The sequence below is a fragment of the Sceloporus undulatus genome, chromosome 3 (assembly GCF_019175285.1).
Source record: "Sceloporus undulatus isolate JIND9_A2432 ecotype Alabama chromosome 3, SceUnd_v1.1, whole genome shotgun sequence".
NCBI classification, from domain to species: Eukaryota; Metazoa; Chordata; class Lepidosauria; order Squamata; family Phrynosomatidae; genus Sceloporus; species Sceloporus undulatus.
Genome location: NC_056524.1, coordinates 52,979,556 through 53,002,152, shown reverse-complemented (window position 1 = coordinate 53,002,152; position 22,597 = coordinate 52,979,556). Strand labels below are relative to the sequence as shown.

The following is a 22,597-nucleotide window of genomic DNA, read 5'->3' as shown; positions in this document are numbered from 1 at the left end:
CTGCCACAGCCAAGCCCCATTATAATGGTGGCACTTAGTCTGGACCCCCCCCCCTTGCTAAAATCCTGGCTACGTCCCTGCAAACATGCATGGGCAATCTGCACCACTCCCCTTCTTCTAGCAGACAGATAATCCAAAATGGGATATTTGCAGGTACAAGCTGTGCCACACAATCATTTTTTCTCTTCTGCTAGAAACAGAGGCTTCGGCCCCCCAGTTGTCTGAGGAACAGCAACCCGGCCCCGGCTCAAAAAGGTTGCCTACCCCTGTATTAAGCTGATGGGGAAATACCTCAAAGCAGTTGCCAGGATAAAAATAACCTGATTCATAGTCCTGCACAACCTGGAAAATAAAGCAAGGGTTTGCACAAGGTTCATTCTCATCTGGACTGAAGCATGACCAGAAATTGGCTATTATCTCTACTGTATGGAAGGAATAATGAAAGGAGTGGGCTCTTTCACATTCAGCTTTTCAAAACGCAAATTATACAGCCCACTCAACTGTTAATTAACAGCATTTATTGATATTTAAATGTATTGTCCAAGTTTTCTTATCTACTTGTTAGGGAGATACAAGGCTCCCTTATGGTGCAAGGGCTGTGCCACTCAAAGTGGTGATCCCTATACTTGTGCTGATCCCTGAACCACTGGCTGTCAGTGCCTGGCAAGTTTCCAGGGAAGAAACAATCATAGCTAAATAGTTACAAATATGGTGCCACTCCCTGGCACACAGGTGGAAAAAATAATTGCTGGTTCCCTCATTGGACAGACTAAGAAACACTGTCCTATTGAACTTTGGGAATTCTGATGCTCTGGCCTGTGGGTACTGTTAATTGTTAAGACATCTGAAGCAGGTTTACTATGGGCTACATAAGTCTGCTTTGTCATGTGGTGTACACCTACATCCTTATCAGACACACTGATTCCTCTCACAGGGTTGGCACATAAATGATATACAGTACTGTAATATCAAACTGCTCAAAGTAGGCAGACTTTGTATGCCATCTATAACTTATGATTATGCTACAGATTGCCACCACTGCAAGATTTAAAAGGTTTAAAAACTCTAGGTACTTTAAAAGGTCTATCCACAATTATTCAAAGAGAGAGGGCTGCTTTTTTCAGATCTTCCTTTTCTTTAAGCTAGGAGTGAGCAACCTGTGTCTCTAAGGATACATACATCTTTCAAACTAGCTCTTCACAAGCAATCAGTTTAGACATATGGCAAGAGGAATATTTTCATTTTTTGGTAGCTCACTGGGTGAGCAGATGGAAGCAGCGTGGCACAGAGAGAAAAGGGTTGTACAAATAGGATATGTGGGAGAAGCCAAAGTCCTGGCCGCCATCATCATCATCACTGTTTTTGCTATTATTAGTAGTATTATTAATAATACTGCTACTCCATTCACTTACAGCTTTAGTCCCATCTCACACTGCCATCTGTCCTTCAAAAAGTTACACTGATAGAATACAACCCGAGAAAAATGAAGCTGTCCACCCAGCCCCAAACCCTGACAGCCAAAGATACAAAACATTGCTTTGACTCCTAAAACACCTGCTAGCAGTTACCCAAGTCTAACTGTCAATGCTCTTGCATGTTCTATGAACAGAAGACTACTAAAATTGTTATCAATTTTATTGATGTGTTTTTATATGTATTTTAAGTATTGATGTATGTATTTTAGCAAACTGTAATCCTGCCTCGATCCATTTGGGAGTGGCAGGAAAATATAAATAAATTATTATTATTATTATTATTATTATTATTATTATATTACAACATACAGAAGTCAGTATTCAAAGACTCTCACATTTCTTTGAAATATGTTCTATGGGCCAGTGGGGTAAATATTTTGACTAAAACAGGGGTTGATTATGAATTTCATTAGATTGTAATGTTTTTATTTTCTTTGATTGTTATTGTATTTGTTTACAGATTTTGTTTGCTTAATCTTTTATGTATTCTATGTGTTTTGTAATTTTGTAATTGTAATTTTGTAAACCGCTTTGATATTCTTGGAAATATGGTATATAAATAAATTTTATTATTATTGTTATTATTATAATATCATATCTCATTTAACAAAATATGTATGTTTCTGGGCATTACTTAGTTTACAGAAACTTTTGTACCGAGGCTGAAATAACAGAAAGAATAGTGATAGGTTCCTGCAGCTCACACACAAAAAAGAGAAACAGTTCAACATGTTTCAGCAAGCCTTTTATCCAGACCTAGAATCACAGAATTGGAAGGGACCACAGAGGCCTTCCAGTCCACACACACACGCACCCCATTCAATCAAAACATTTCCAACAGATGACCATCCAGTCTCTGTTTGAAAACCTCCAAAGAAAAATCCACCACAGTTCAAGGGAACATATTCCACTGTCAAATAGCTCTCACCACCAGGAAATTCTTCCTAATGTTTAGGTGGAATCTGTTTTCCTGTAGCTTGATTCCATTTCTCCATGTCCTAGTCTCTGTAGCAACAGAAAAGAAGCTTGATCCATCCTCAATATGACAGCTTTTCAAATGTTTAAATGACTATCATGTCCCCTCTTTACCTTCTCTTCCCCAGGTTAAACATACCCAGTTCCCTAAGCTGCTCCTCATAGGGCATGGCTTCCAGAAACTTCACCATTTGGGTCACCCTTCTGGGAGCACTTTCCACTTTGTTCACATCCTCCTTGAATTGTTGAGCCCAGAACAGTATTCAAGGTGAGATCTGGCCAAAGAAGAATAGAGGAGTACTATTATTTCCTTCAATCAAGACATTACATTCCTGTTGATGTAACCTAGGATAGCATTGGCTTTTCTAGCTGCTGCATCACACTGTTGACTCATGTTCAGCTTGTGGTCCACTAAGACTCCAAGATTGTCATGATTTATACTGAAAGCAGAATTCATCTTTTTGTGATGCAAAATTTAAAAGTCACCAGCATGGAAAATATAAGGCACCATCAACAAATGGCTATTTGAGCCCTCTGACAGGTGTGGGAAATTGCTGACCTATCAGCTATTTTGGATTACAACTTCAGTATCTCTTAATATTAACCATAGTGGACCATTCTTGAGAATTTAAGCAAAAATACACCTGAAGACCAAAAGTTTCTTTATCTCTTTTACAGCATGATCCTTGTACCAGAGTGTCTGTAAAAGCAGAAACTGCCTCCTTCTTGAACTACATCAACTGAACTTCCATCAGGACTAGCCTGGAAGAAGGAAGAGCCCTCCCTCCAATCCATCTGCCTTGGTCCAGGCCTTAGAGGGAGAGAAGAACCACTGGACCTCATCCCCTTTCCCTCCATCATTCCCTTCTCCTTTTGTTTCGTGTCTTTTAGATTGTAAGCCAGAGGGAGGGAACTGTCTGATTAAAAATAATATTGTAAGCCGCCCTGAGAGCCATTAGGGCTGAAGGGCGGGATATAAATACCTAAATAAATAAATAAATAAACACTGAGAAAGTGAGAAGATGATCCAGCAACAGGGTAAAATGCTAGGAACATACCAAAGTAGTAAACACAACATGATACCCACTGCAATTAATGACACATACATTAAATCTTCTGTTATTCTGTACCAGGCGTAGGCAATCTTTTTGAGCCGGGGGCTGGGTTGCTGTCCCTGAGACAACTGGGGGGCCGAAGCCAAAAAATAAATAATAAAATAATAAAATAAAAAGCAAGCAATAAAAATTAAAGAAATGAAATAAAAAACAAGCAATAATAAAAATTAATGAAATAAAAGAAAATAAAAAGCAATAATAAAAATTAATAAAATAAAAAATTAAAAAATAAGTATTTTATATTTTTAAAAATTAATTTAACCCAAGGCAGACCTGAAATGGCCACTGACTCACCTTTCCACCTCCTCCTCCGCACAAAGGCTCCTTGGGAAGCCCCGCATGTGGGCGTGCAAGTGGGGCATGCGCGCGCGCTGCCGCTGATCCATGCTGCGGCCCGGGCGGCGCACGCAAAGAAAGAAGAGCCCGTCCCCTTTGGCCAGCTGGCCAAAGGGGACAAGCTCCTCCGTCCTAGCACCGCGCGCAGGTGGGAAAGCCCTGCCGCAGGCAGCGTGGCAGTGAGGAGGGCGGCACTGCCCAGGAGGAGGAGGTGGGTTGGCGGCCAGCCACATTAGCAGCCGCGGCAATGGCCGCATGAGCGGGCCCGGCCCAGAGGCCGGGGCAAAGGCTGGGATTGGGGGGGAACCAGGCCGGGTAGGCGGCAATCGGTGGCAGGACTGGGCTGGGGCCGGTCCCAAGGCCTCGCCGGTCCGGATCCGGCCCGCGGGCCGTAGATTGCCGACCCCTGTTCTATACAGTATAACTGTATATATTCTATACAGAATAATTATTCTATACAGTCAAAATATAACTCAACGAGAAATATGAAACCTATGTTTTTTCTACCAAACTTTTACTTCCAGTTTATTATTAATATCAATGTGTGCAATGTAAGATTGTTGACCCAAGACTGGACTGGATTTCAGATACAGAATCATCCTCTGTTTGATGTTACTGCTTTGGGACCCATATATATATTTATTTATGGCTGGTCCAAGTGTATAGAATCCAGTGAGGATTCCGAGCACTTTTCAGAGCTGATCAACAAAATACAAGCATTCTATAAAATGACTCATTTCCCTGCAGAAAAGTGAGCAATAGAAGCTTGTATAACAGTGTAACCCAAGCATGCAGAGAACATCTACAAATGTCCCCAAGTGGACTTAAAACAATTAAGGCCAGTACTGCTGCTCCAGGCTTAATAGTCTATTAGCTCCAGTCTGGAAGAGTTTTCTGAAGATTTTGACACAGCACCATACAATTTGCACACGAGGTAGTAAACAAAACAGAAATTAAAAAACATGGCCCTATACAACATGTATTTGATAAATATTTCTGTCTTTTTTCTGTCTTTCCTTGCTTTGCATTCTTTGCAAATACTGTGCTCTATGATGTGAATGCCCTGTTATAATTTAACAGGGGGATGGTAACTGTGAGTTCTTCTCACAGTTATCAAACTGTATTTTGCAGCATTCTTCACCACTGGCTGCGATTCATGGGAGGTGCAAGCCAGCCACATCTGAAAGCTACACCAATTACCACCCCCTAATATAATATCTAATCCCCCAAACATAAATGAAAATGACTATGAAGTTAAGGTTTTCCTCCTGTGCTCACTTACTGGAGTGGAGGAACCCAAGTAAATGCAATAGGGCTTGTTTCTGAGTAGACATGTATAGAGTCACCATTTTACAGATGCATATAACCACCTGAATACTATTAAAAGGATATTATTCTATCCCCATAAAGCATTATTTTCTCCACCAGCTTCCTCTCTTTTATTGTATCACAGTATCACTGCAACTCTGTATTTATACACCTTTTATTCAATCCTACTGAATTCAATGTAGACATTTCTAAGAATACACCATAGAAGTCTGTGCTGTACATATTAAAAGCAAATCCTTCTGAATTCCTATAAAATAATGTAGTTCTGTCCTTGAATATCATCATCTACTTTCCCTGTTCAAACAGCCACAACCCATTTTAGTCCCAAATTGGTGTTTCCTTCTCATGACTATTACTATTCCATATTCAGGGGTTATCTTTTGCTCTCCTGAAGCATTTCTTCCAGATCTCTTTCAATTTACATGCACTACCTGGAAAATAATTTTGGGCAAAAACCTGTTAAGAGATGTACACATGAATACATGTATTTCCTTCTTCCTTTCAGCATCAAATGTAAGAGCTCAAGGCAACCTACAAAATTATTTTAAAATAGCTGATATTTAAATGGCAGAGGACAGGCAGTAGCAATGCAATAGTCAAATTGTGACTAGAGTCAGGAAAGTCCCTGACAAACTATGAAGTCAGCATCATCTTATCTGCTCTCCATTCCATGGCCATTAGTGGTCATTGAAAGCCAGCTGTCTGGCCCAGTTAAAGCTCACACGAAGACCAGTTACCAGCAGCAAAGGATATGGAAAACAAAAAGGTCAAGAGAGCAGCAATGAAGCAGATGATGCAAATTTTTCATTTTGACTTGAGCTAAAAGAAGTTTGCCAGGTACCACAGTCAAGGAGGGATATATTTTATTATATATGCAGGTCCTTATGCAAATACTTACATGCAAGTTTTGGGTAGCAGCCCTCTGCTCATTTCTGACTCTATGAGCAAAGGGCTGCTACCCAAAACTTGCATGTAAGTATTTGCATAAGGACCTGCATATATAATAAAATTAAAAGGTACCCTCTAGGGACGCCTTAATCTATTGGGGAGAGTCACACGAGATAAGACATGTATTTGAACCCCAGATAAAGCCGTACAGGAAGCGGGGGGTGGGGGCGGGGGGGAGGAAAGTCAGGGAAGCCAAGGCTAAGAAAAACCTACAATGCCTAATGTTGAGCTCACTGTCCATTTTCGTAATCACTCTGTCTCTGCTGGTCTGTTCACCTTCTATCTCTCCCTTTCAACCTATCCCCTTCTCATTTTTTCATCCTCCTGCAGATACTTACCTGTTCCCTACCAAGCTACTCATCCTAAAACCACCTACCTGTTCACACAGAGAAACATCCTGCTACTATTTAGCTATTACATACCAAGATGCTTATCCTGCTTATACTTATTCTGTTTGGAATCAAGCCAAGGTAATGCCTCTCTAAACATAAAGATTGTCCTCCCTACTTGCTTATCACTGTGCTTGACTAAAAGGGCATGAATGCTGGGAGTATCAATGACCTCCTTTCCATGGAGGTAACAAGCTCAATGACACAAACACAGAGATTTTTAAACATAGCTGACTTTGGGTTTGGGCTTGATGGTATTTAGTAAATAAACATGAGCGTTCTAACAAAACTGTATGCCACACCAAAAACATTATAAAGAAAAGAAAGGCGGCCTGAATACCCTAAAGGCACCAGATCCCATTGGATCTTGAAAACCTGGTTAGTACTTGGATGGGAAATTGCTAACTAATACTTGGTATTATGGTAGATTATATTTTAGAGCAAGGTACTGGCAAAACCACCTCTAAGGATTTGTCCTAAGAAAATGTGAAGCTCATGGACTCACCGTAAGTTGAGAAGAAACTTGAAGGCACATACACATACATACACATACACGAAAAGAGAAGAGGAATTCAGAGATTTAAGTTAGTTTGAACTTGCAAATTCACCAATTAAACCATTTAAAAAGAAGAGATGCTCAAAGAGAAGACAGATATAAGGAGACACGCACTGAACACAGGCCAAAAAAAAAAGTATTTTGGCATATCTAACAGATATGAGTCATGGACACAAGACATTGCTTTAGTAACCTTCTAAATACAAAGGCAGCCCCCCCCCCCCAAATCCCAGGAATGGCAACTAACTTTTCATCTGGGAAACCTTTGACAATCATGTCCGGCTGGAAGTTATTAGCTTTTATAAAAAGCAGGTCATATCCATGCATGTGGTGGGTGTAAAAGTGAGCAATATATTTGTACATATTACAACATGTTATGTGCAGGAAACCTTACAGGGCAAAGCTGGAGTTTTATGTGGCTAGCTAGTGAATTCTAAATTATATCCCAAAGTCCTTAAAATTACAGAAAGGTATCCATAGCCTTCCTGAAAGCTTGCTGAGTGAGGGTCAAAAGAGACTCTCAGATTAGTCTTTCATATGGCATATACTTCTGTATGAAATTTCTAAAGGGGTGCTGAAGAGGAATGTTGATGAAGTTAAAATTATTTAACAATTAATTATAGGTTTGATAACACCATGTCACGATGAGACTCACCCACCTAAACTGGATAGCAGCACAATGGTGTTTTTGATCCCACCACTGCCATCAATTATGTGATGGAAACACTCAAACTCAGGACTCTTATGTTTCTCCTGCACTATAACACTCTCTTGATGCCAGATCTGAGCCGCATATTCTTCTCTAGCTTGGCACCAACCTCTCTTTGACAACCACACACCCACCATCAGGCCTGCACAACATAAGGCCCTGGAGCTGCATGTGGCCTACCAAAGGATTTCTGGTGGCCTGCAAGGATGTGGAATGATTTCAAGGCTCCTCTACTGCTTAGCCTTTTCCTGATGAGAGGGCCATGTGGAGGAGGACGCGGAAGGGCAAACACTCACCCTGCAAGGCTCCTCTGCTGCTTGGCTTTCTCCCAAGGAGAAGGCCAGGCAGCAAAGGAGGAGGCTGGCCAAATGGTTGCCCAGCAAGGCTCCTCCACCACCTGGCTTTCTCCTAAGGAAGAGGCTGGGCAGCAGAGTAGTAGGAGGCTGGCCAAATATTTGCCCTACAAGGTTCCCATGCTGTTTGGCTTTCTGCTGAGAAGGCAAAGTGGAGGATGAAGATGGGTGAACACTTACAATGCTTCTCCTCTGGTCAGCTTTCTTCCAAGGAGAAGGCTGGATGGTAGTAGGAGGAGGAGGAGGAGGATGGGCAAATCCTCATCCCCTCAAGGCTCCTCCACTGCCCAGCTTTGGGAGAAGGCCAGGTGGAAGAGGAGAACGATAGGCAAATGCTTGCACTGCAAGACTCCTCCACCACCTGGCTTTCTCTTGAGGAAAGGGAGAAATGTTAAAATTTAAAATATAATGAATTAATATTTAATTAAAACCTATTTGTGGCCCAAAGAAGTTTAGCCTATTTTAATTTTGGCCCCTTCCTACTGCCAAGTTGTGCAGGTCTTATCTAGTGTGTCCCAAGCCTAAAAGACTTTTCTCAGTGTTGGTAGTGTTTTTAATGGGTTTTGTGCTTTTTTTGGGGGGGGGGGGGGGGTTGAAATCACTCCAGACAGCTGCTTGTAATAGATTTATTTTTAAGTCAGGATGAATACAGTATCTCTTTTAGTGGGTGGTGTTCACATTGGATATGGGGTTTAAATACTTTTATTTGTTACACAGTTTGACAGTTCCTTTAGCTTGTCTTTATAATTGTTTCCTTTTAACTTTATATCCTTTCTGGTAAACTGTGACTTCCCTAGCCATCCTGATAAAACTCTCACACTTAAACTCTCTTAGTTCCAGCTGCCCCTCAAGCACTTATAGTAATTTCCACAGCCTCTCTCTGGCTGTAATTCCTCAGGATTTTTGGACACCATTTACCAAGGACTCTCCTAGTCCTTAGCCTGGGTACTCAAAACCCCTGTCCAACTGCCCTTCTCAGCAGTATACCTCAGCCACTTTGGTTGTTAAAACTCCTCAGGATCTAATAAACTTCAAACTTAAAGTGCTGTCCCTATCTAGTACCTATCTAACTCACACACACTCCTCTCCTCCTATTTATACTTGCTCCTGGGAATAGCCCCGACCTTTCCTTGGCTAAACTCACACTGGCTGTTGCAAGGCTCACTCTGATTGGATGTTACCAATGTCCCAATCTGCCTTTTCTCCACACGTCAAATTATTAATGAAATACTAAATAGTTTACCTCCATTGTGGGCAGCAAAACACCCTGCCAAAGGCTATATATTAGTGGTGGGTGAGCTGAATAGGTGGAACCAAAGGAAAACATCTCTCTCTGCCATCCCATTTCTCTCTGTTGGACATCCCCTTTTCTTCACTCTCTATCCACTTCTGCATACAGCAGACAAAGAAGAGGAAAGATCATTCCTGCCACAGGGCTTCTAATCTTAGGGTCACGTACAGTTTTACATAGCAGGTTGCCCGCCCTTGTTTCATCTAGATTAATACCTGTGAAAGGTCAGAAAATCCTTCCCTCCAACAGTACAAATTACAGACTAGAAGATTTAAACTAACTTCATAAGCAATTTTGTGCTATATAAAGAAGTCCATTGGAAAATTCGACAAGAGTACATCATTATCAGATTAGCTTGGCACCTGCAGGAAATTGCAAAATATCATAAAATGTGTGTGGGGTAATTGTGTAAGAAAGCCTAACAGGCACCATTTACTGTGTTTTGTAACATCATAAAATTCTGGTATACTACAGGCATTAATGAGCCCAACCAAGTAATTTTCAGTCTAAGAAAAAGATGAAGAATATATCTTAAATTATGTGTGATTTCCATTTGTAAAACATTTGACTATTAGCAAAATAGTTTCAAGAGAGTTCACATTCGACAAAAGAATGTGGATTAAACACATTCTATCGCTCAACACAATCAGCAGCAAAACATCTAATCTAGGGAGGGGGAAATCTGTTGTGCACTGCAAGATTTGTTGTACCAAGGGGCTGCATTTAGAAACCTTCAGTAATTTCCATTATAGGAAATACTATACATTGAGTTCAATAGGATGTAATCCCATGTGAGAACATAGAACATCAGTCTTGATTATCTCACACTTTTATCCAATTGAGAAAAAGGAAGATATTTTATTCACAGCCATTTGAATTAGAAATCTCTTTCAGTTACCATTTTTACAGCAAAATCAATGCATGAAGCACCTCATATAATCAAATATTAGTTACAAACATCACTACAAATACAGAAACAGCTATTCCAGTACTTTAGTAACAAATATCCCTATTTTTCCATGGTATACAAAAATAAAAGCACCAGAGGTTTAAAAAAAATGTAAGTACAGCTGGTCCTTGGTATCTGCTGGGGTTTGGTTCCAAGAGCCCCTGTCGGTACCAAAAATCTATGGATGCTCAAGACCCATTAAAAACAATGGCATAGTGAAATGATGTCCCTTATATAGAATGACAAAATCAAGGTTTGCTTAATGTAATTTATATTTTTAGGAACATCTTCAAGCTGTGGATGGTTGAATCCATGGATAAAGAATCCATGGATATGGAGGGCTGATTGTATCACAGTGTTTTTTGTAGAAAGAGTTGCTAGTGAACTTCCAGAAAAAGGCACAGGAACTATTTACAGATTCTGTGAAACATGTCACCTGTTTCTTGTTGTTGTGTCCCTTCAAGTAATTTCCAATTTATGGCAACTCTAAGGTGAACCTATCACTGAGTTTTCTTAGCAAGATTGATGTGAAGGTTTGCCATTTTTTTTTAGGCCAAAAAGGGTGTGACTTGCCCTAGGTCATCTAGTGCAGTTCCCATAGCTAGGCAGGGATTTGGATTTTGGTTTCCCAAAGTTCTAGGCCAAGACGCTGGCTCAGTACTATCTACTTTAGCTTTCTGAACCAGTTCCCTTTGGGTGTGTTAGACTACAGCATTCCTGACTGGCTAGTGATTGACCAGACTCAACCTCCCAAAGATCAGGAACAGGAAATAAAAACCATAGACACACAGACACACCACAGCGCCTTGAAAGTGGTTTAACTGCCTAGGATAAACTAAAGTCTAGTGACTTTTTAATGTTACAGCAGGGATTATCACAAAAGCTATCTCAGGTGTTTCTTGTAATCCTAGCAGTGATTGTGCTGGCTAAGGCTAACAGGAGCTGTAGGCCAAGCAAATTTCTGGAGGGACAGAACTTTGTACCCTTGTGTTACAGAAAGTATTGTAAAGTCAAAAGAAAATGTGGAAGTTTCATCTTCCTCCTCCTTTATGCATAACCATACTAACCATGATTAAATAGGAATGTATAATTCATAGTGCTCCTGGTTTACTATAACTGTCACTCTCAATATCACAAATGGAATAATTCAATGTGAGAGATGCTGGCAGTTGCAGTCCAACATCTGGAGGGTCACAAGTTATCCATTTGTAATTTAACCAAGCCACAGCTATATTTCACTACAGATAAAGTCTATTAAAATGATAAAACAAACTTGCCCTAACTATATCTACAGGTTACTGTACTTTTGACAACCTCTATGACTCATTCATTCATAAGAGGCAATTCCCACAGGTTTAGAGAAATTAAAGGTAAATGCTGTTAACTGTACACAGAATTCTGCATCTGTTAAATTATAACCATGTACTGCTCAACAATTGTCAGGATCATTTAAACATCTGGTTTGCACAGACATTTGTCTTCTGGCCCTGCAGATCGCCAACAGGTTCAAGTGATTTACAGGGAAATCAATCTGCAGTTATGCAGACTCCTAAGAAACCAGGTTGGGATGGAGGGGCATGTCTAGGGCCTGAACAACCAAGCCAAAATAAAGCTGCTTCGGGTCACTTTGGAGGTATGCTGTTAAAATGATGCATGTGTCCTAAGAGGCCGGAAGCCATGCCCAAGCCATGCTCCAGTCCTAAGGACTGGAGTGCAGCTTTGGCGCAGCTTCTGGCCTCTTACAACGCATACATCATTTAAACAACATACCTCCAAAGTGACCCGAAGCAGCTTTATTTTGGCCTGTCTGTTCAGGCCCAGTACTGCTCATTTAGCTGGTATAAAACACACAGAGAACAATGAAGAATTCTCATATCAATCTCCCAAGATATTTGGGGTTCTGAGATACAGACTTCTATGTGTAAAAATTGTCTCCCTGAACTGTGTATTAAAAAAAGGAACTTAGAAAGATGCCTAGACAAAGTACAAGTGGTGTAGTCACAGTAGTTCGTGAACCATACTTTAAGAAAAACTGTTTAGTAACTGTTTCTGCCCCAGGCCAGAAATGCCCACATATACTTACGTGTGAAATGTTTTAAAGGAAGTTAGTATTTTGTAGATAAAATATTCCACTGATAGAAGCAAACTCCATTTTTAACTACAGTAGCTGAATCTGCAACCTCTATTAATATCGACTTCTGGCAAAATACTAGATTTATAGCCATGAGTTACATTATCAATACTAAACCTCTTCTTGTTAGAGAAAAGGTTAAAAATACAAGTGAAAAGTCAATACAATGAAAGTTAAACTAATTACTCATTAAAATTTTAGAAAGCTAATGTAAATTTGGAGAGTCAAACCATGTGTAGCCTTGAACTTTTACAGCATAAAAGATATTAACACAAGTTTCAACACAGTGAATGTAAAAGGGATGGGAAAACAATTAGCAATGATCAACAAGTTAGATGGCTTTTAACTTAGTTGTGGAATGAAAGGTCAGCTTCATCTGTACAAAAAAAATATGTTGACCAAATATTATCTTAATCCAAAGCATATATATTACATACAATCTTAATTATAAATTGCAATATCATCAGCCATTTAAGACTATATACTGAAACTATCTTCATAGATACTTGAAGGTCATTCTTTTCCAACTAATACTCTGATAACTGTCTCAGAATATTGGTTTACTTTCCTGAACAGAAGTAAATGTCAGAAAATGTTGAGAATCTCTGACTTTTGGATTATAAAATCCTGCAGGTAGGTCTGAAAAGGGGGCAAATAATAGTGTAGAACCCACCTTATGTCACTGAAAATGAAAGTGGGAGACAGAAGAGACACTTTTACAAAGCCTGTCCTGCACCTTGGCCATCTCTCCCAGTGAAGCTGCATAAGAAGAATGTGTTGAAGGAAGTCACTCGTAGTATACTAGCAAATCAGAACCAGAGAAGAGCTAAGGCTAATTTCAAGCAACTATGGCAGCCATTTTAAGGTCAAGAAACAGCAGGGAAACAAGGTGATAGAAAGAGAGATGTAACTTTCCAGCTTCAAATTGGTAGAAGACTGCTCAATTCTACTCCTGATTTCTAGTACAAAAATAGAAATGAAGGAATATGCCCTTATGGAGGTAGCCAGAGTTTTGTATTGTACGTGTTTTCAAACACTGGAGTCAACATCTCTGAAATAGTCAAGTCAATGAAGGAGCAAAAAAAAAAAAGACCATACAAGTAATTGATTAAAGTATTAATTTATAGTGATGCAATTTTAATCTAGACATTTGGTATGTTTATATGAACACAGTGTCAGAATTCTACAGCACAAGCGAAAGAAAAACCCCATACTACTACGCTTCTGCTCAATTCACAAATTTAAAACTGGAGATTGGTGACATGTTGCTAATTCGCCAGGCCACAAAGTCTATGTCAAACAAGAGACTGGGGATCAAAGAGATTAGAAGCAAGGATCGAAGCATTTGAACAAATGACTTTGAACTATGTTGGCAAGGGTAAGGTGGGAGGGGGGCAGTGGTTTCAGCCAAGCAAACTGTAAGACCAATGATTAAGGGGAAAACATTGTTCGAATTGTTGCTTTTATTTAGCCTTGTAACAACAACAAACAACAAGATACAGTGTCACTAGAGTGAGCATGAGTCTACATTTAAAACAGAATATGTTCCCAAGAAAGTACCTTCAGACCAGAGCCTGGCACAAAGTCATCCCTTCTCTCCATTTTGTTCCTCTCTAATTCACATTTCCCCCTTCATAACCACATATTATATATTTGTATACAAAAGCTTACAACATAAGAAATGTGGTGTCTTTTTTAAGTGTGTTACAACACTCCTTTCTGTAATAATCAATGCATATTCAATAACCATAGGGGGTAATAGCTTTTCTACACTAGGAAACTTCATGCTACCAACTTCTCTCCTTCAGTTAGACAAAGGTGCTATAAAATCCCTTTGCATAACTGATTTACCAGACTAACAGAGCTAAATCTTTGAATTCTTTTCTAGTGATTCTCATCACCTCCAATATGAAGAGGACAGGCCTTTAGTAAGTTCATCTCTATCCTCCTTTGCAACTGAGCCTAATATGGGTGAACACAAATGTAAAAGAAACATATACCTTTTGTTTAGAATACCTTACTTTTAAACAAAGATTAAAGAGAATAATGCAAAGACTGTTTTAATGCATTGCTCTTTAATTTTTTTTAATTATTATTATTATTGTTATGTTTTAATTTATTATTTTGTAAACTACCTTGGATCCCACTCCAGAAGAAAGGTGGCATAGAAAATAAAATAAAGGATAGGGGTGTTTCTGTTTGTTAACAATTAAAGTATTGAGGAAATGCTGAAAATACAATTAATTACAGGAACTACGGTGAGAGATATTTTACTAGATGCTTAAAATTTTGAGACACTTGTTCTGAATCACATTTAACCCTAGCTTTTGTAATTAACACAAAGACGAGGCAGGAGACTGATAACTTTGCATGGAAATGTCAAATGCATTTTATGAGCTACTTACAATTATACCTATGTCTGTATGCGTTTCTGTTTAAATCAGAGAAGGGGTGAAAGCATCTGATGGTGTATTTAAAACTACTAAATTTATAGAGGCATAAAGTTTCCTTGGACAGAGTCCATGTCATCATGTGCAACAGGCTACCAGCTTTCTCCTCTGGAATTTATCACATTATAAATAAAAATCTGTTAAGTGAGGACACACTTCAAGCATCAGATGAAGTCAGTAAGAAATTATGCCTGAATAAATCTGATTACCTTTATGGTTCATGACTATGTTCCTTTTGCTGCATCACATATGCACTGCATTCTTCTATGTTCTGATTCCGAAGTACATCTCACAGTAAATGTGATGTGAATTACTCTCATGCAAGGAAACTGAGGTTTGTAACATACTACAATGGCAAACCCTCTCTGAATAAACTTTCTCAAAAACCCTATGATAGGTTTGCCTTAAGGTTGCCATAAGTCAACAATGATTTGGAGACACAGAACAACAACAACAACCTACTACAATTTCATTCTAGTTTCCATCTAATACAAATTTCACCCATTAATGAATACACTGGCAATAAAGGCTTGGAAAGGTTGCTTCTTTCAAGTACTGTATAATTTTCAGAAACAGGTAATTCTGGTTGATGGGTTTAGAGAGCTGTAGTCCAAGTAAGTAAGTATTCCATGCTCTGACTGCAAATCAGTGGCTTCAAGCATATGCAATGTAAACATAATCATTCCCTAAATTATTGGTGTTAACATCACCTTTGACTGTTGCTGTGAGGACAGTGTGGAAATGTGTGCCTGCTGAATATATTTTTAACCTCTGCCATTGAATAAAGTTTTGTGGTTTTTTTAAAAAGAAATAAAATTAAATATAATGTTTAAATATACCACTTTACATGTCCAAATTTTCGTCATTTGACTAAGAACTGGGAAGTTTTCTTCTCTAACTGCAAGATGATACCACATTATAAACCTAATTATAAACAAAAAGTTAATACATGCTCAGAAAGCATGGGCTCTAGCACTTTCCAGTAGTGTAATGATATTAGTCACTTTCTTTTACAAAGTAACAAACATGTAGTAATTTACCACTAAATAACATCTAGTCATCACAGCAGAAAACTCTTAACTGGTTAATAACAGCAATAATAAAATTTCTACCCTGCCTCTCCAACAAGATCAAGACGGCTTACATCAGTAAAATCCATACAACAGAATAAAATCGCACATACCACTCCCTCCTTAACCCCAATTCAACAACAATAAGTACAACTTAACAATAAGTATAATAAAATACATGTTGTGCTTAAAGATGATATTGGGACAATAAAAACTGCCATTCTGTATCACATCAAAGGCTGCATACACACTGCAGAATTAATCCAGTCTGAGACCACTTTAACTACCATGTCTCAATGCTATCGATTTCTGGGCATTGTAGTTGTTGTGGTACCAGAACTCTCTAACAAAACTACAGCTCCCATAATTCCATAGCACTTAGCCACGGCAATTAAAGTGACGTCAAACTGGGTTAATCCTTCAGTGCAGATGCAGCCAAAGTCCTATCTAGTCCAGCATTGTCCTCTGATAGTTGTCATTCAGTTGCCTAGGGGAAACTCACAAGACCACCATGAATACAGCAACACCCTTCTGCTCATGCTAACAACTGGTATTCAGAAACATACTGTTTCACACACTGGAGACAACAATTGCCACTGAAGCTGCCCATTCCCCCTTTAAAGCTATGCTGAATAGCATCCATCTAGGGTTGCCAGAGAGGGCTCATCTACTTTTAATATTTGTCCAAAAAAGGGGGATTTCGCCAGGGTGTTTGCTAGCTGGTTGTGCGACCAGCAACACAAGAAGCTACAAGCAAAACCTGCTGATATTCCCTATTCTCCACAACTCAGCTCCATCAGGGCCAGCCTGAAGAAAGAGGTTCCTCCTTCCATAACTGTCATCTTTCGGCCTGTGAGGGAGAGAATAGGCTGAAGAAGAAGAGCCCTCCCTCCGGTCCATCTTCCTTGGTCCAGGCCTCAGAGGGAGAGAAGAATGAGGGACCTGATCCCCTCCCCTCTCACCATTCCCTTCTCCTTTTGTGTAGTGTCTTTTTAGATTGTAAGCCTGAGGGCAGGGAACCATCTATTATCCCCTCTGTTGTAAACCACCCAGATTCCCAGTGGGCGATATATAAATAAAATAAAACCTATTATTATTTTTATATTATTATTATTATTATTATTATTATTATTATATTATTATTCAAGGGAGAGAAGCCATCCCAGTATTCAATCTGGCAATCCATGACTACCAAATCTTTTGCCAGGATATACCATAGCTTGTGCAATATGAAGAATTAGCTCCTTTTCTTCCCTTTTAATAAGGAAAAACATTTCTCTAGTCATAGCCCTAAGACAGTTAAAAGTTAAATAAAAATGCATGTGTGAACTAGAATCCCATACCTGAAGCATGTGCCATAACAACATATTAAGTCTTTTAAGGGCTACAAAAGTATGTTTGTTTGCTAAAGCAGACTAACTAGGCTTCTCTTCTGCAAAATGCTTCTTTTCACATGATTTTTGTTGTGTGCCTTCAGTTGTTTCCAACTTACGATGAGCCTAAGGTTTTATTGGCAAGACTTCTTCAGAGGGCATCTGCCATTTCCCTTTTCTGAGGCTGAGAATGTGACTTGCCCCGGGCCACTCAGTACAGGCTAAGCAGGTGGTTTAAAACCTGGTCTCCAGTGTCATAATCCATATCAAACTCTTACACTTCATTGGCTTCTTTACAGGATACTAGTGCTCATTTCACCTGTGATCTATATGCGGGACTATTCGTACTATCAAATATGTTCATTATTACACAATCTCTGGTCCCTTGTAGGATCTGCCAGTACTGTAACACACAAGGAGAGATTCTGCTGTCATTAAGAGCATTCACCCACATTTCCTCATCCTCACACTTTGCCACCAAAAAAGGAAGTGAGAGTCCTCAAATGGTCCTACGATTTATTTATTTACTTTCTTTATATGCTGCCTTTCTCACAGGCCAGGACCCAAGGAGGCTTAAAATGTTTACAAAAGTTCAAAATAAATTAACAACACCCCATTAAAACACTAGACTCCATCCCCTCCATATAGACCAGTGGTTCCCAACCTTTGTTGGCCATGACCCCCCATTCCAGCAAAGTCCGCCCGCAACCTCCCTCATGGTGGGGAGGCGAGAAGGGGTGGGACTTTGACTGCCTACAAGCCCCAGCGGGCTTTGCGGCAGATGTCCCGCCCTTCCCCGCCTCCCAACCAATCAGGGAGGCCATCAGGGAGAAAGGGTGGGACTTCTGGCCGCAAAGGCCGCGAGGTTTGTAGTCCCGACCCTTTCGCCTCTCCCTCGCGGGTGCCTTCGAGGGCACCTGCGGGGAGAAGGCGAGGGGGAGTTGACCCTGGCCATTGCTCTTTGTGATTGCCGGCGCTAGCGCCGGCACCAGCAGGGAAAAAGGGAGGGAGGGGGAGTCAGGGGGGAATCCCAACCTGGCGCCCCCAAGAAGGGGTCGCGACCCCCCGGTTGGGAACCCCGATATAGACCAAACTGCACACACAAGTAACTTTACAAAGCAACCAAGAAGCTTCAATGAACAGTAAGGGCTTGAAATGAGGGCTGAATAGTGAAATGATACTGCTCTGCTTCCAAGGTCTGACAAAGACTTTAGTTCAGTGGACATAGAATTTGCCATGAATCTGGGTCTCCAATGTTCAAACTCTGATCCACCTGAAACCTGCCTAGTCTACCAGTCTACAACATCTATCTGTAAAGCGCTAATGGCCTACTCATCTTTGGAAAAGGGACATACAAAAGGTTTGGGTTTCAAAAAGGGTCATTTCTGGAATTCGCAAATGATAGTTTCCTGCCCCTCTCTTGCAAACAGCCCACCAAATCCTCCCTCATTTTGTCCTGGGACCCTCATCCAGATCTCTACCCTAGAGATAAAAGAGGTATCGTGAGGAAGGAAGATATGAGGTATGGATGAAAGCCAGGAGAAATGGGAAAGCTTCCTCCTGTGGTCTTAAATTATCTTCAATGTATCTACTGTGTTTATATTCTGTAGTGTGCTTGGCCTGAACCTTGTTATTAATTCTCACTTGGAATAACCTTGCATCAGTGCCAATTATCTTCATCTAACTCACCACTTAACACTTGATTAAATGGGTCTACTCTAGTTTGGGGCAAACCAACAGAATGCCAGGCTTTAAGCTGAAGCCTATGTGCCCTTCCAATTCTATGGCCTGTTACAGACTGCCAAAATAAAGCTGCTTTGGGTCTCTTTGGAGTATGCTGTTTAATGTTAATGCATCCTAAGAATCCGGAAGCTGCACCAAAGCTGCCCTCCAGTGCTAGGAATGGAATGTGGCTTTGGCGCGACCTCCGGACTCTTAGGACCCATGATCATTTAAATAGACATACTCCAAAGAGACCCAAAGCGCTTTATTTTGGCAGTCTGTAACAGGCCTATAATTCTAAGTGTGTACAGGATTCAGTTAGAGATATAAGGCTGTATCTTTTTGTTCGTAAGATAGAAGGCTATATAAAGCACTCCATCTGCAACAGTCCATACATTTAAACAGTGGGTCTCACTTCAGAAGAGACCACTTTTAGGATTGTCCTGTAAGAAATTAACGGTGCATCAATCCTAAGCATGTCCGCTCAAAGTTAATTCTGGGTGACTTGCCCCCAACCAACAGATCACCACCATTATTATTATTACTACATTTATTTATAGAGCGCCATAGGCTTTGCACGCACTTCACAGACCTCATGATTTATTGTTTCGTGCCTTCATCTCCTACTTAAGCAAGTCGTAAGATGAACTATCAGAGGGCTCCCAAGACTTTTGAAAGGGGGTGAGTGGGTCCCTTTGCCTCCCTCTGAGGCTGAGAGAGTGTGACTTGCCCCAAGGCAGTGCTACTGTCGTAGTTTGAGGGTTGGCCTACTTATACGGCTCTGGAGACCAGGGTTCAAATCCCAACTTGACCATGGAAACCGACTGGGTGATCTTGGGCCAGTCACACTCCTCAGCCATTTAGGTGCGCCACAATCCAACAATATCTCAATGGCTGCATCCACACTGGAGAAAATAACCCAGTTTGGCACTGCTTTAACTCTTTGTCTGGCTCAAGGCTATGGAATTCTGGGGAGTTGGAGTTTGTTGTGGGGCCACAACAAACTCCAACTCCCAGAATTCCATAGCCTTGAGCCAGACGAGTTAAAGCAGTGCCAAACTGGTTATCTCTCCAGTGTGGATGCAGCCAATGAATTCTTTTTTACAAGTTTTCAAATTAGCAGAGGTTAAGTGACCACAAGTCAGAAAAAGACTCAAAGGCAAACGCCACCACACAAATCTCTATAATAAAAATCACAAGTCAAAAGCCACTTTAGGCCTTGCCCTCAGTATCTGACCCCAAGTAAGGGCAGCCATTTGGCTTCACCGCCCCCGACTGAGACTGCTCCTGGCTGGCCAGACTCCCTCGGCGCTGATTGGTAGCGCGCAGCTTCCTCCAGCCAATCAGAATCGTCCGCCTTTAGTGATGATGCGGACCGGCCGGGGAAGACTCACGCGCGGGAGGCCACGCCATCGCAGGTGTGCGCCGGGCTGCAGCAGGGCTTTGGAGGGAGCAGCCTTGCCAAGGCATGCTTTAAGAAAGTAAGGTCCCCTTTAGAGGCGGGAGAATTCAAAGACAGTCACCAAGCAAAGGGATCCTGCAGCAGCTTTAGGCCTTCCCTCGAGGCTGGAGGCTGTAGAGAGTGTGACTTGCCAAGGTCACCTAATGGGTTTCCATGGCTGAGCTGGGAATCAAAAAACCTGGTCTCCAGAGTCACAGCCAATGCTCAGACCTTTTATACTACGCTGTCTCTTGCACTGTATATTATCTGTATTAACCCCCTCTGTAGTTTGAGTAGAGAAGGAACTCCCAGGCAGGGGATAGCTCCAATAAAGCAGTGGTTCCCAAACTGTGTGCCTTTTAATAAGAGAAATTTTGGACTTCATCTCCCAGAAGCCTCAGCCATATTGGCCAATAGCCTGAGATTCTGGGAACTGAAGTCCAAAGTCCCTTAAAGGGCACAGTTTGGGGACTAAGGCGACCCCTATCTTGGGGTTTCCTTGGCAAGCTTCCCCTCTGAGGCTGAGAGAGTGTGACTCTCCCAAGATCACCCAGGGGCTTAGGGAAAGGGAGGGAGAGTGCTGGCGTGGGTTACCTGCGCTGGAAGTCCTGCTCAAAAGGAGCCAAGTAGGGGTCTTTCTCCAGCAGCCTCTGCAGCTCAGGCACCAGCGGACCTAACAGAGCCATCTTGGGCGCAGGAACAAAACAGGATTCGGACTCACTGCCCGGTCAACCCCTCAGCCGCCCTCCTTTAAATACAGACGGGGGTAGGTCGGGCCTGAGCCGAAAGAGAACGGAAATAGCCGAAGCTGTTCGACATAGCCAACCTCCTCCTCACGGCGCATGCGGAGCGAGCATGCGCACTGGATGCAGTGAAGCCACTGCCCTTAGTGACTCCTCTTCCCTTTTGCCGGAGTTTGAGATTCTGGGGATGGTAGTTTGTATACTGGCTCAAGGCTGTGGGATTATGGGAATGGTGGTTGTATACTGGATCCAAGCTGTGGGATTATGGGAATGGTTGTTTGTATACTGGATCAAGGCTGTGGGGATTCAGGGAATGCTGGTTTGTATACTGGATCAAGGCTGTGGGATTCTGGGAATGCTGGTTTGTATACTGGATCAAGGCTGTGGGATTCTGGAATTGCTGGTTTGTATACTGGACAAGGCTGTAGGATTCTGGGAATGGTAGTTTGTATACTGGCTCAAGCGCTGTGGGATTCTGGGAATGCTGGTTTTGTATACTGGTCAAGGCTGTGGATTCTGGGAATGCTGGTTTGTATACTGGATCAAGGCTGTAGGATTCTGGGAATGGTAGTTTGTATACTGGCTCAAGGCTGTGGGATTCTGGGAATGCTGGTTTGTTTATACTGGCTCAAGGCTGTGGGATTATGGAATGCTGGTTTGTATACTGGATCAAGGCTGTGGGATTCTGGGAATTCTGGTTGTATACTGGATCAAGGCTATGGAATTCTGGGAATGCTGGTTATTATACATGGCTCAATGTTATGGATTCTGGGAATGTGGTTTGATACTGGCTCAAGGCTGTGGGATTCTGGGAATGGTAGTTTTTATACCAGCTCAAGGCTATGGAATTCTGGGAATGATAGTTTGTATACTACAAACTACCATTCCCAGAATTCCATAGCCTTGAGCTATGGCAGTGAAAGCGGGGTCAAACTGGGTTATTTCTGCAGTGCGGACACAGCCATAGATGAGTGGGTGGAGGAAGTGACGGAAAGCAGGGTGCGTGTCTGTGTCTGCACTGCAGGAATAGCGTGGTTTGATGCTGCTTTAACAGCCATGGCTCCATCCTGCAGAATTCTGGGATTTGTAAATTTTGTGAGATTACGTAGACCTCTCTGGTGCTCACTGCAAACTATAAGTCTCAGCATTCCATAGGACAGAGCCTGCAGTTAAAGCAGTATTTCTGTAGTCCAGCTGCGGCCAGAATTAGAGCATAAGAAAATCACTGGTGAGTTTGGAACT

General features: G+C 41.3%; 1 protein-coding gene across 4 annotated transcripts in view; it reads right to left on the bottom strand.

The window, feature by feature from the left end:
• Positions 1-21,348, bottom strand: part of GBE1 (1,4-alpha-glucan branching enzyme 1) — a 293,313-nt gene extending 271,965 nt beyond the window's left edge. For all 4 annotated transcript variants that reach the window (XR_006103177.1, XR_006103178.1, XM_042461049.1 and 1 more), the window contains exon 1: positions 21,207-21,348. Coding sequence is in view for 2 of the 4 variants with exons in the window: in XM_042461049.1 (XP_042316983.1) it covers positions 21,207-21,298 (92 nt within the window). In the remaining 2 variants the exon portion in view is untranslated. The remainder of the gene's footprint in view (positions 1-21,206) is intronic.
• Between the last annotated feature and the right edge of the window lie 1,249 nt (positions 21,349-22,597).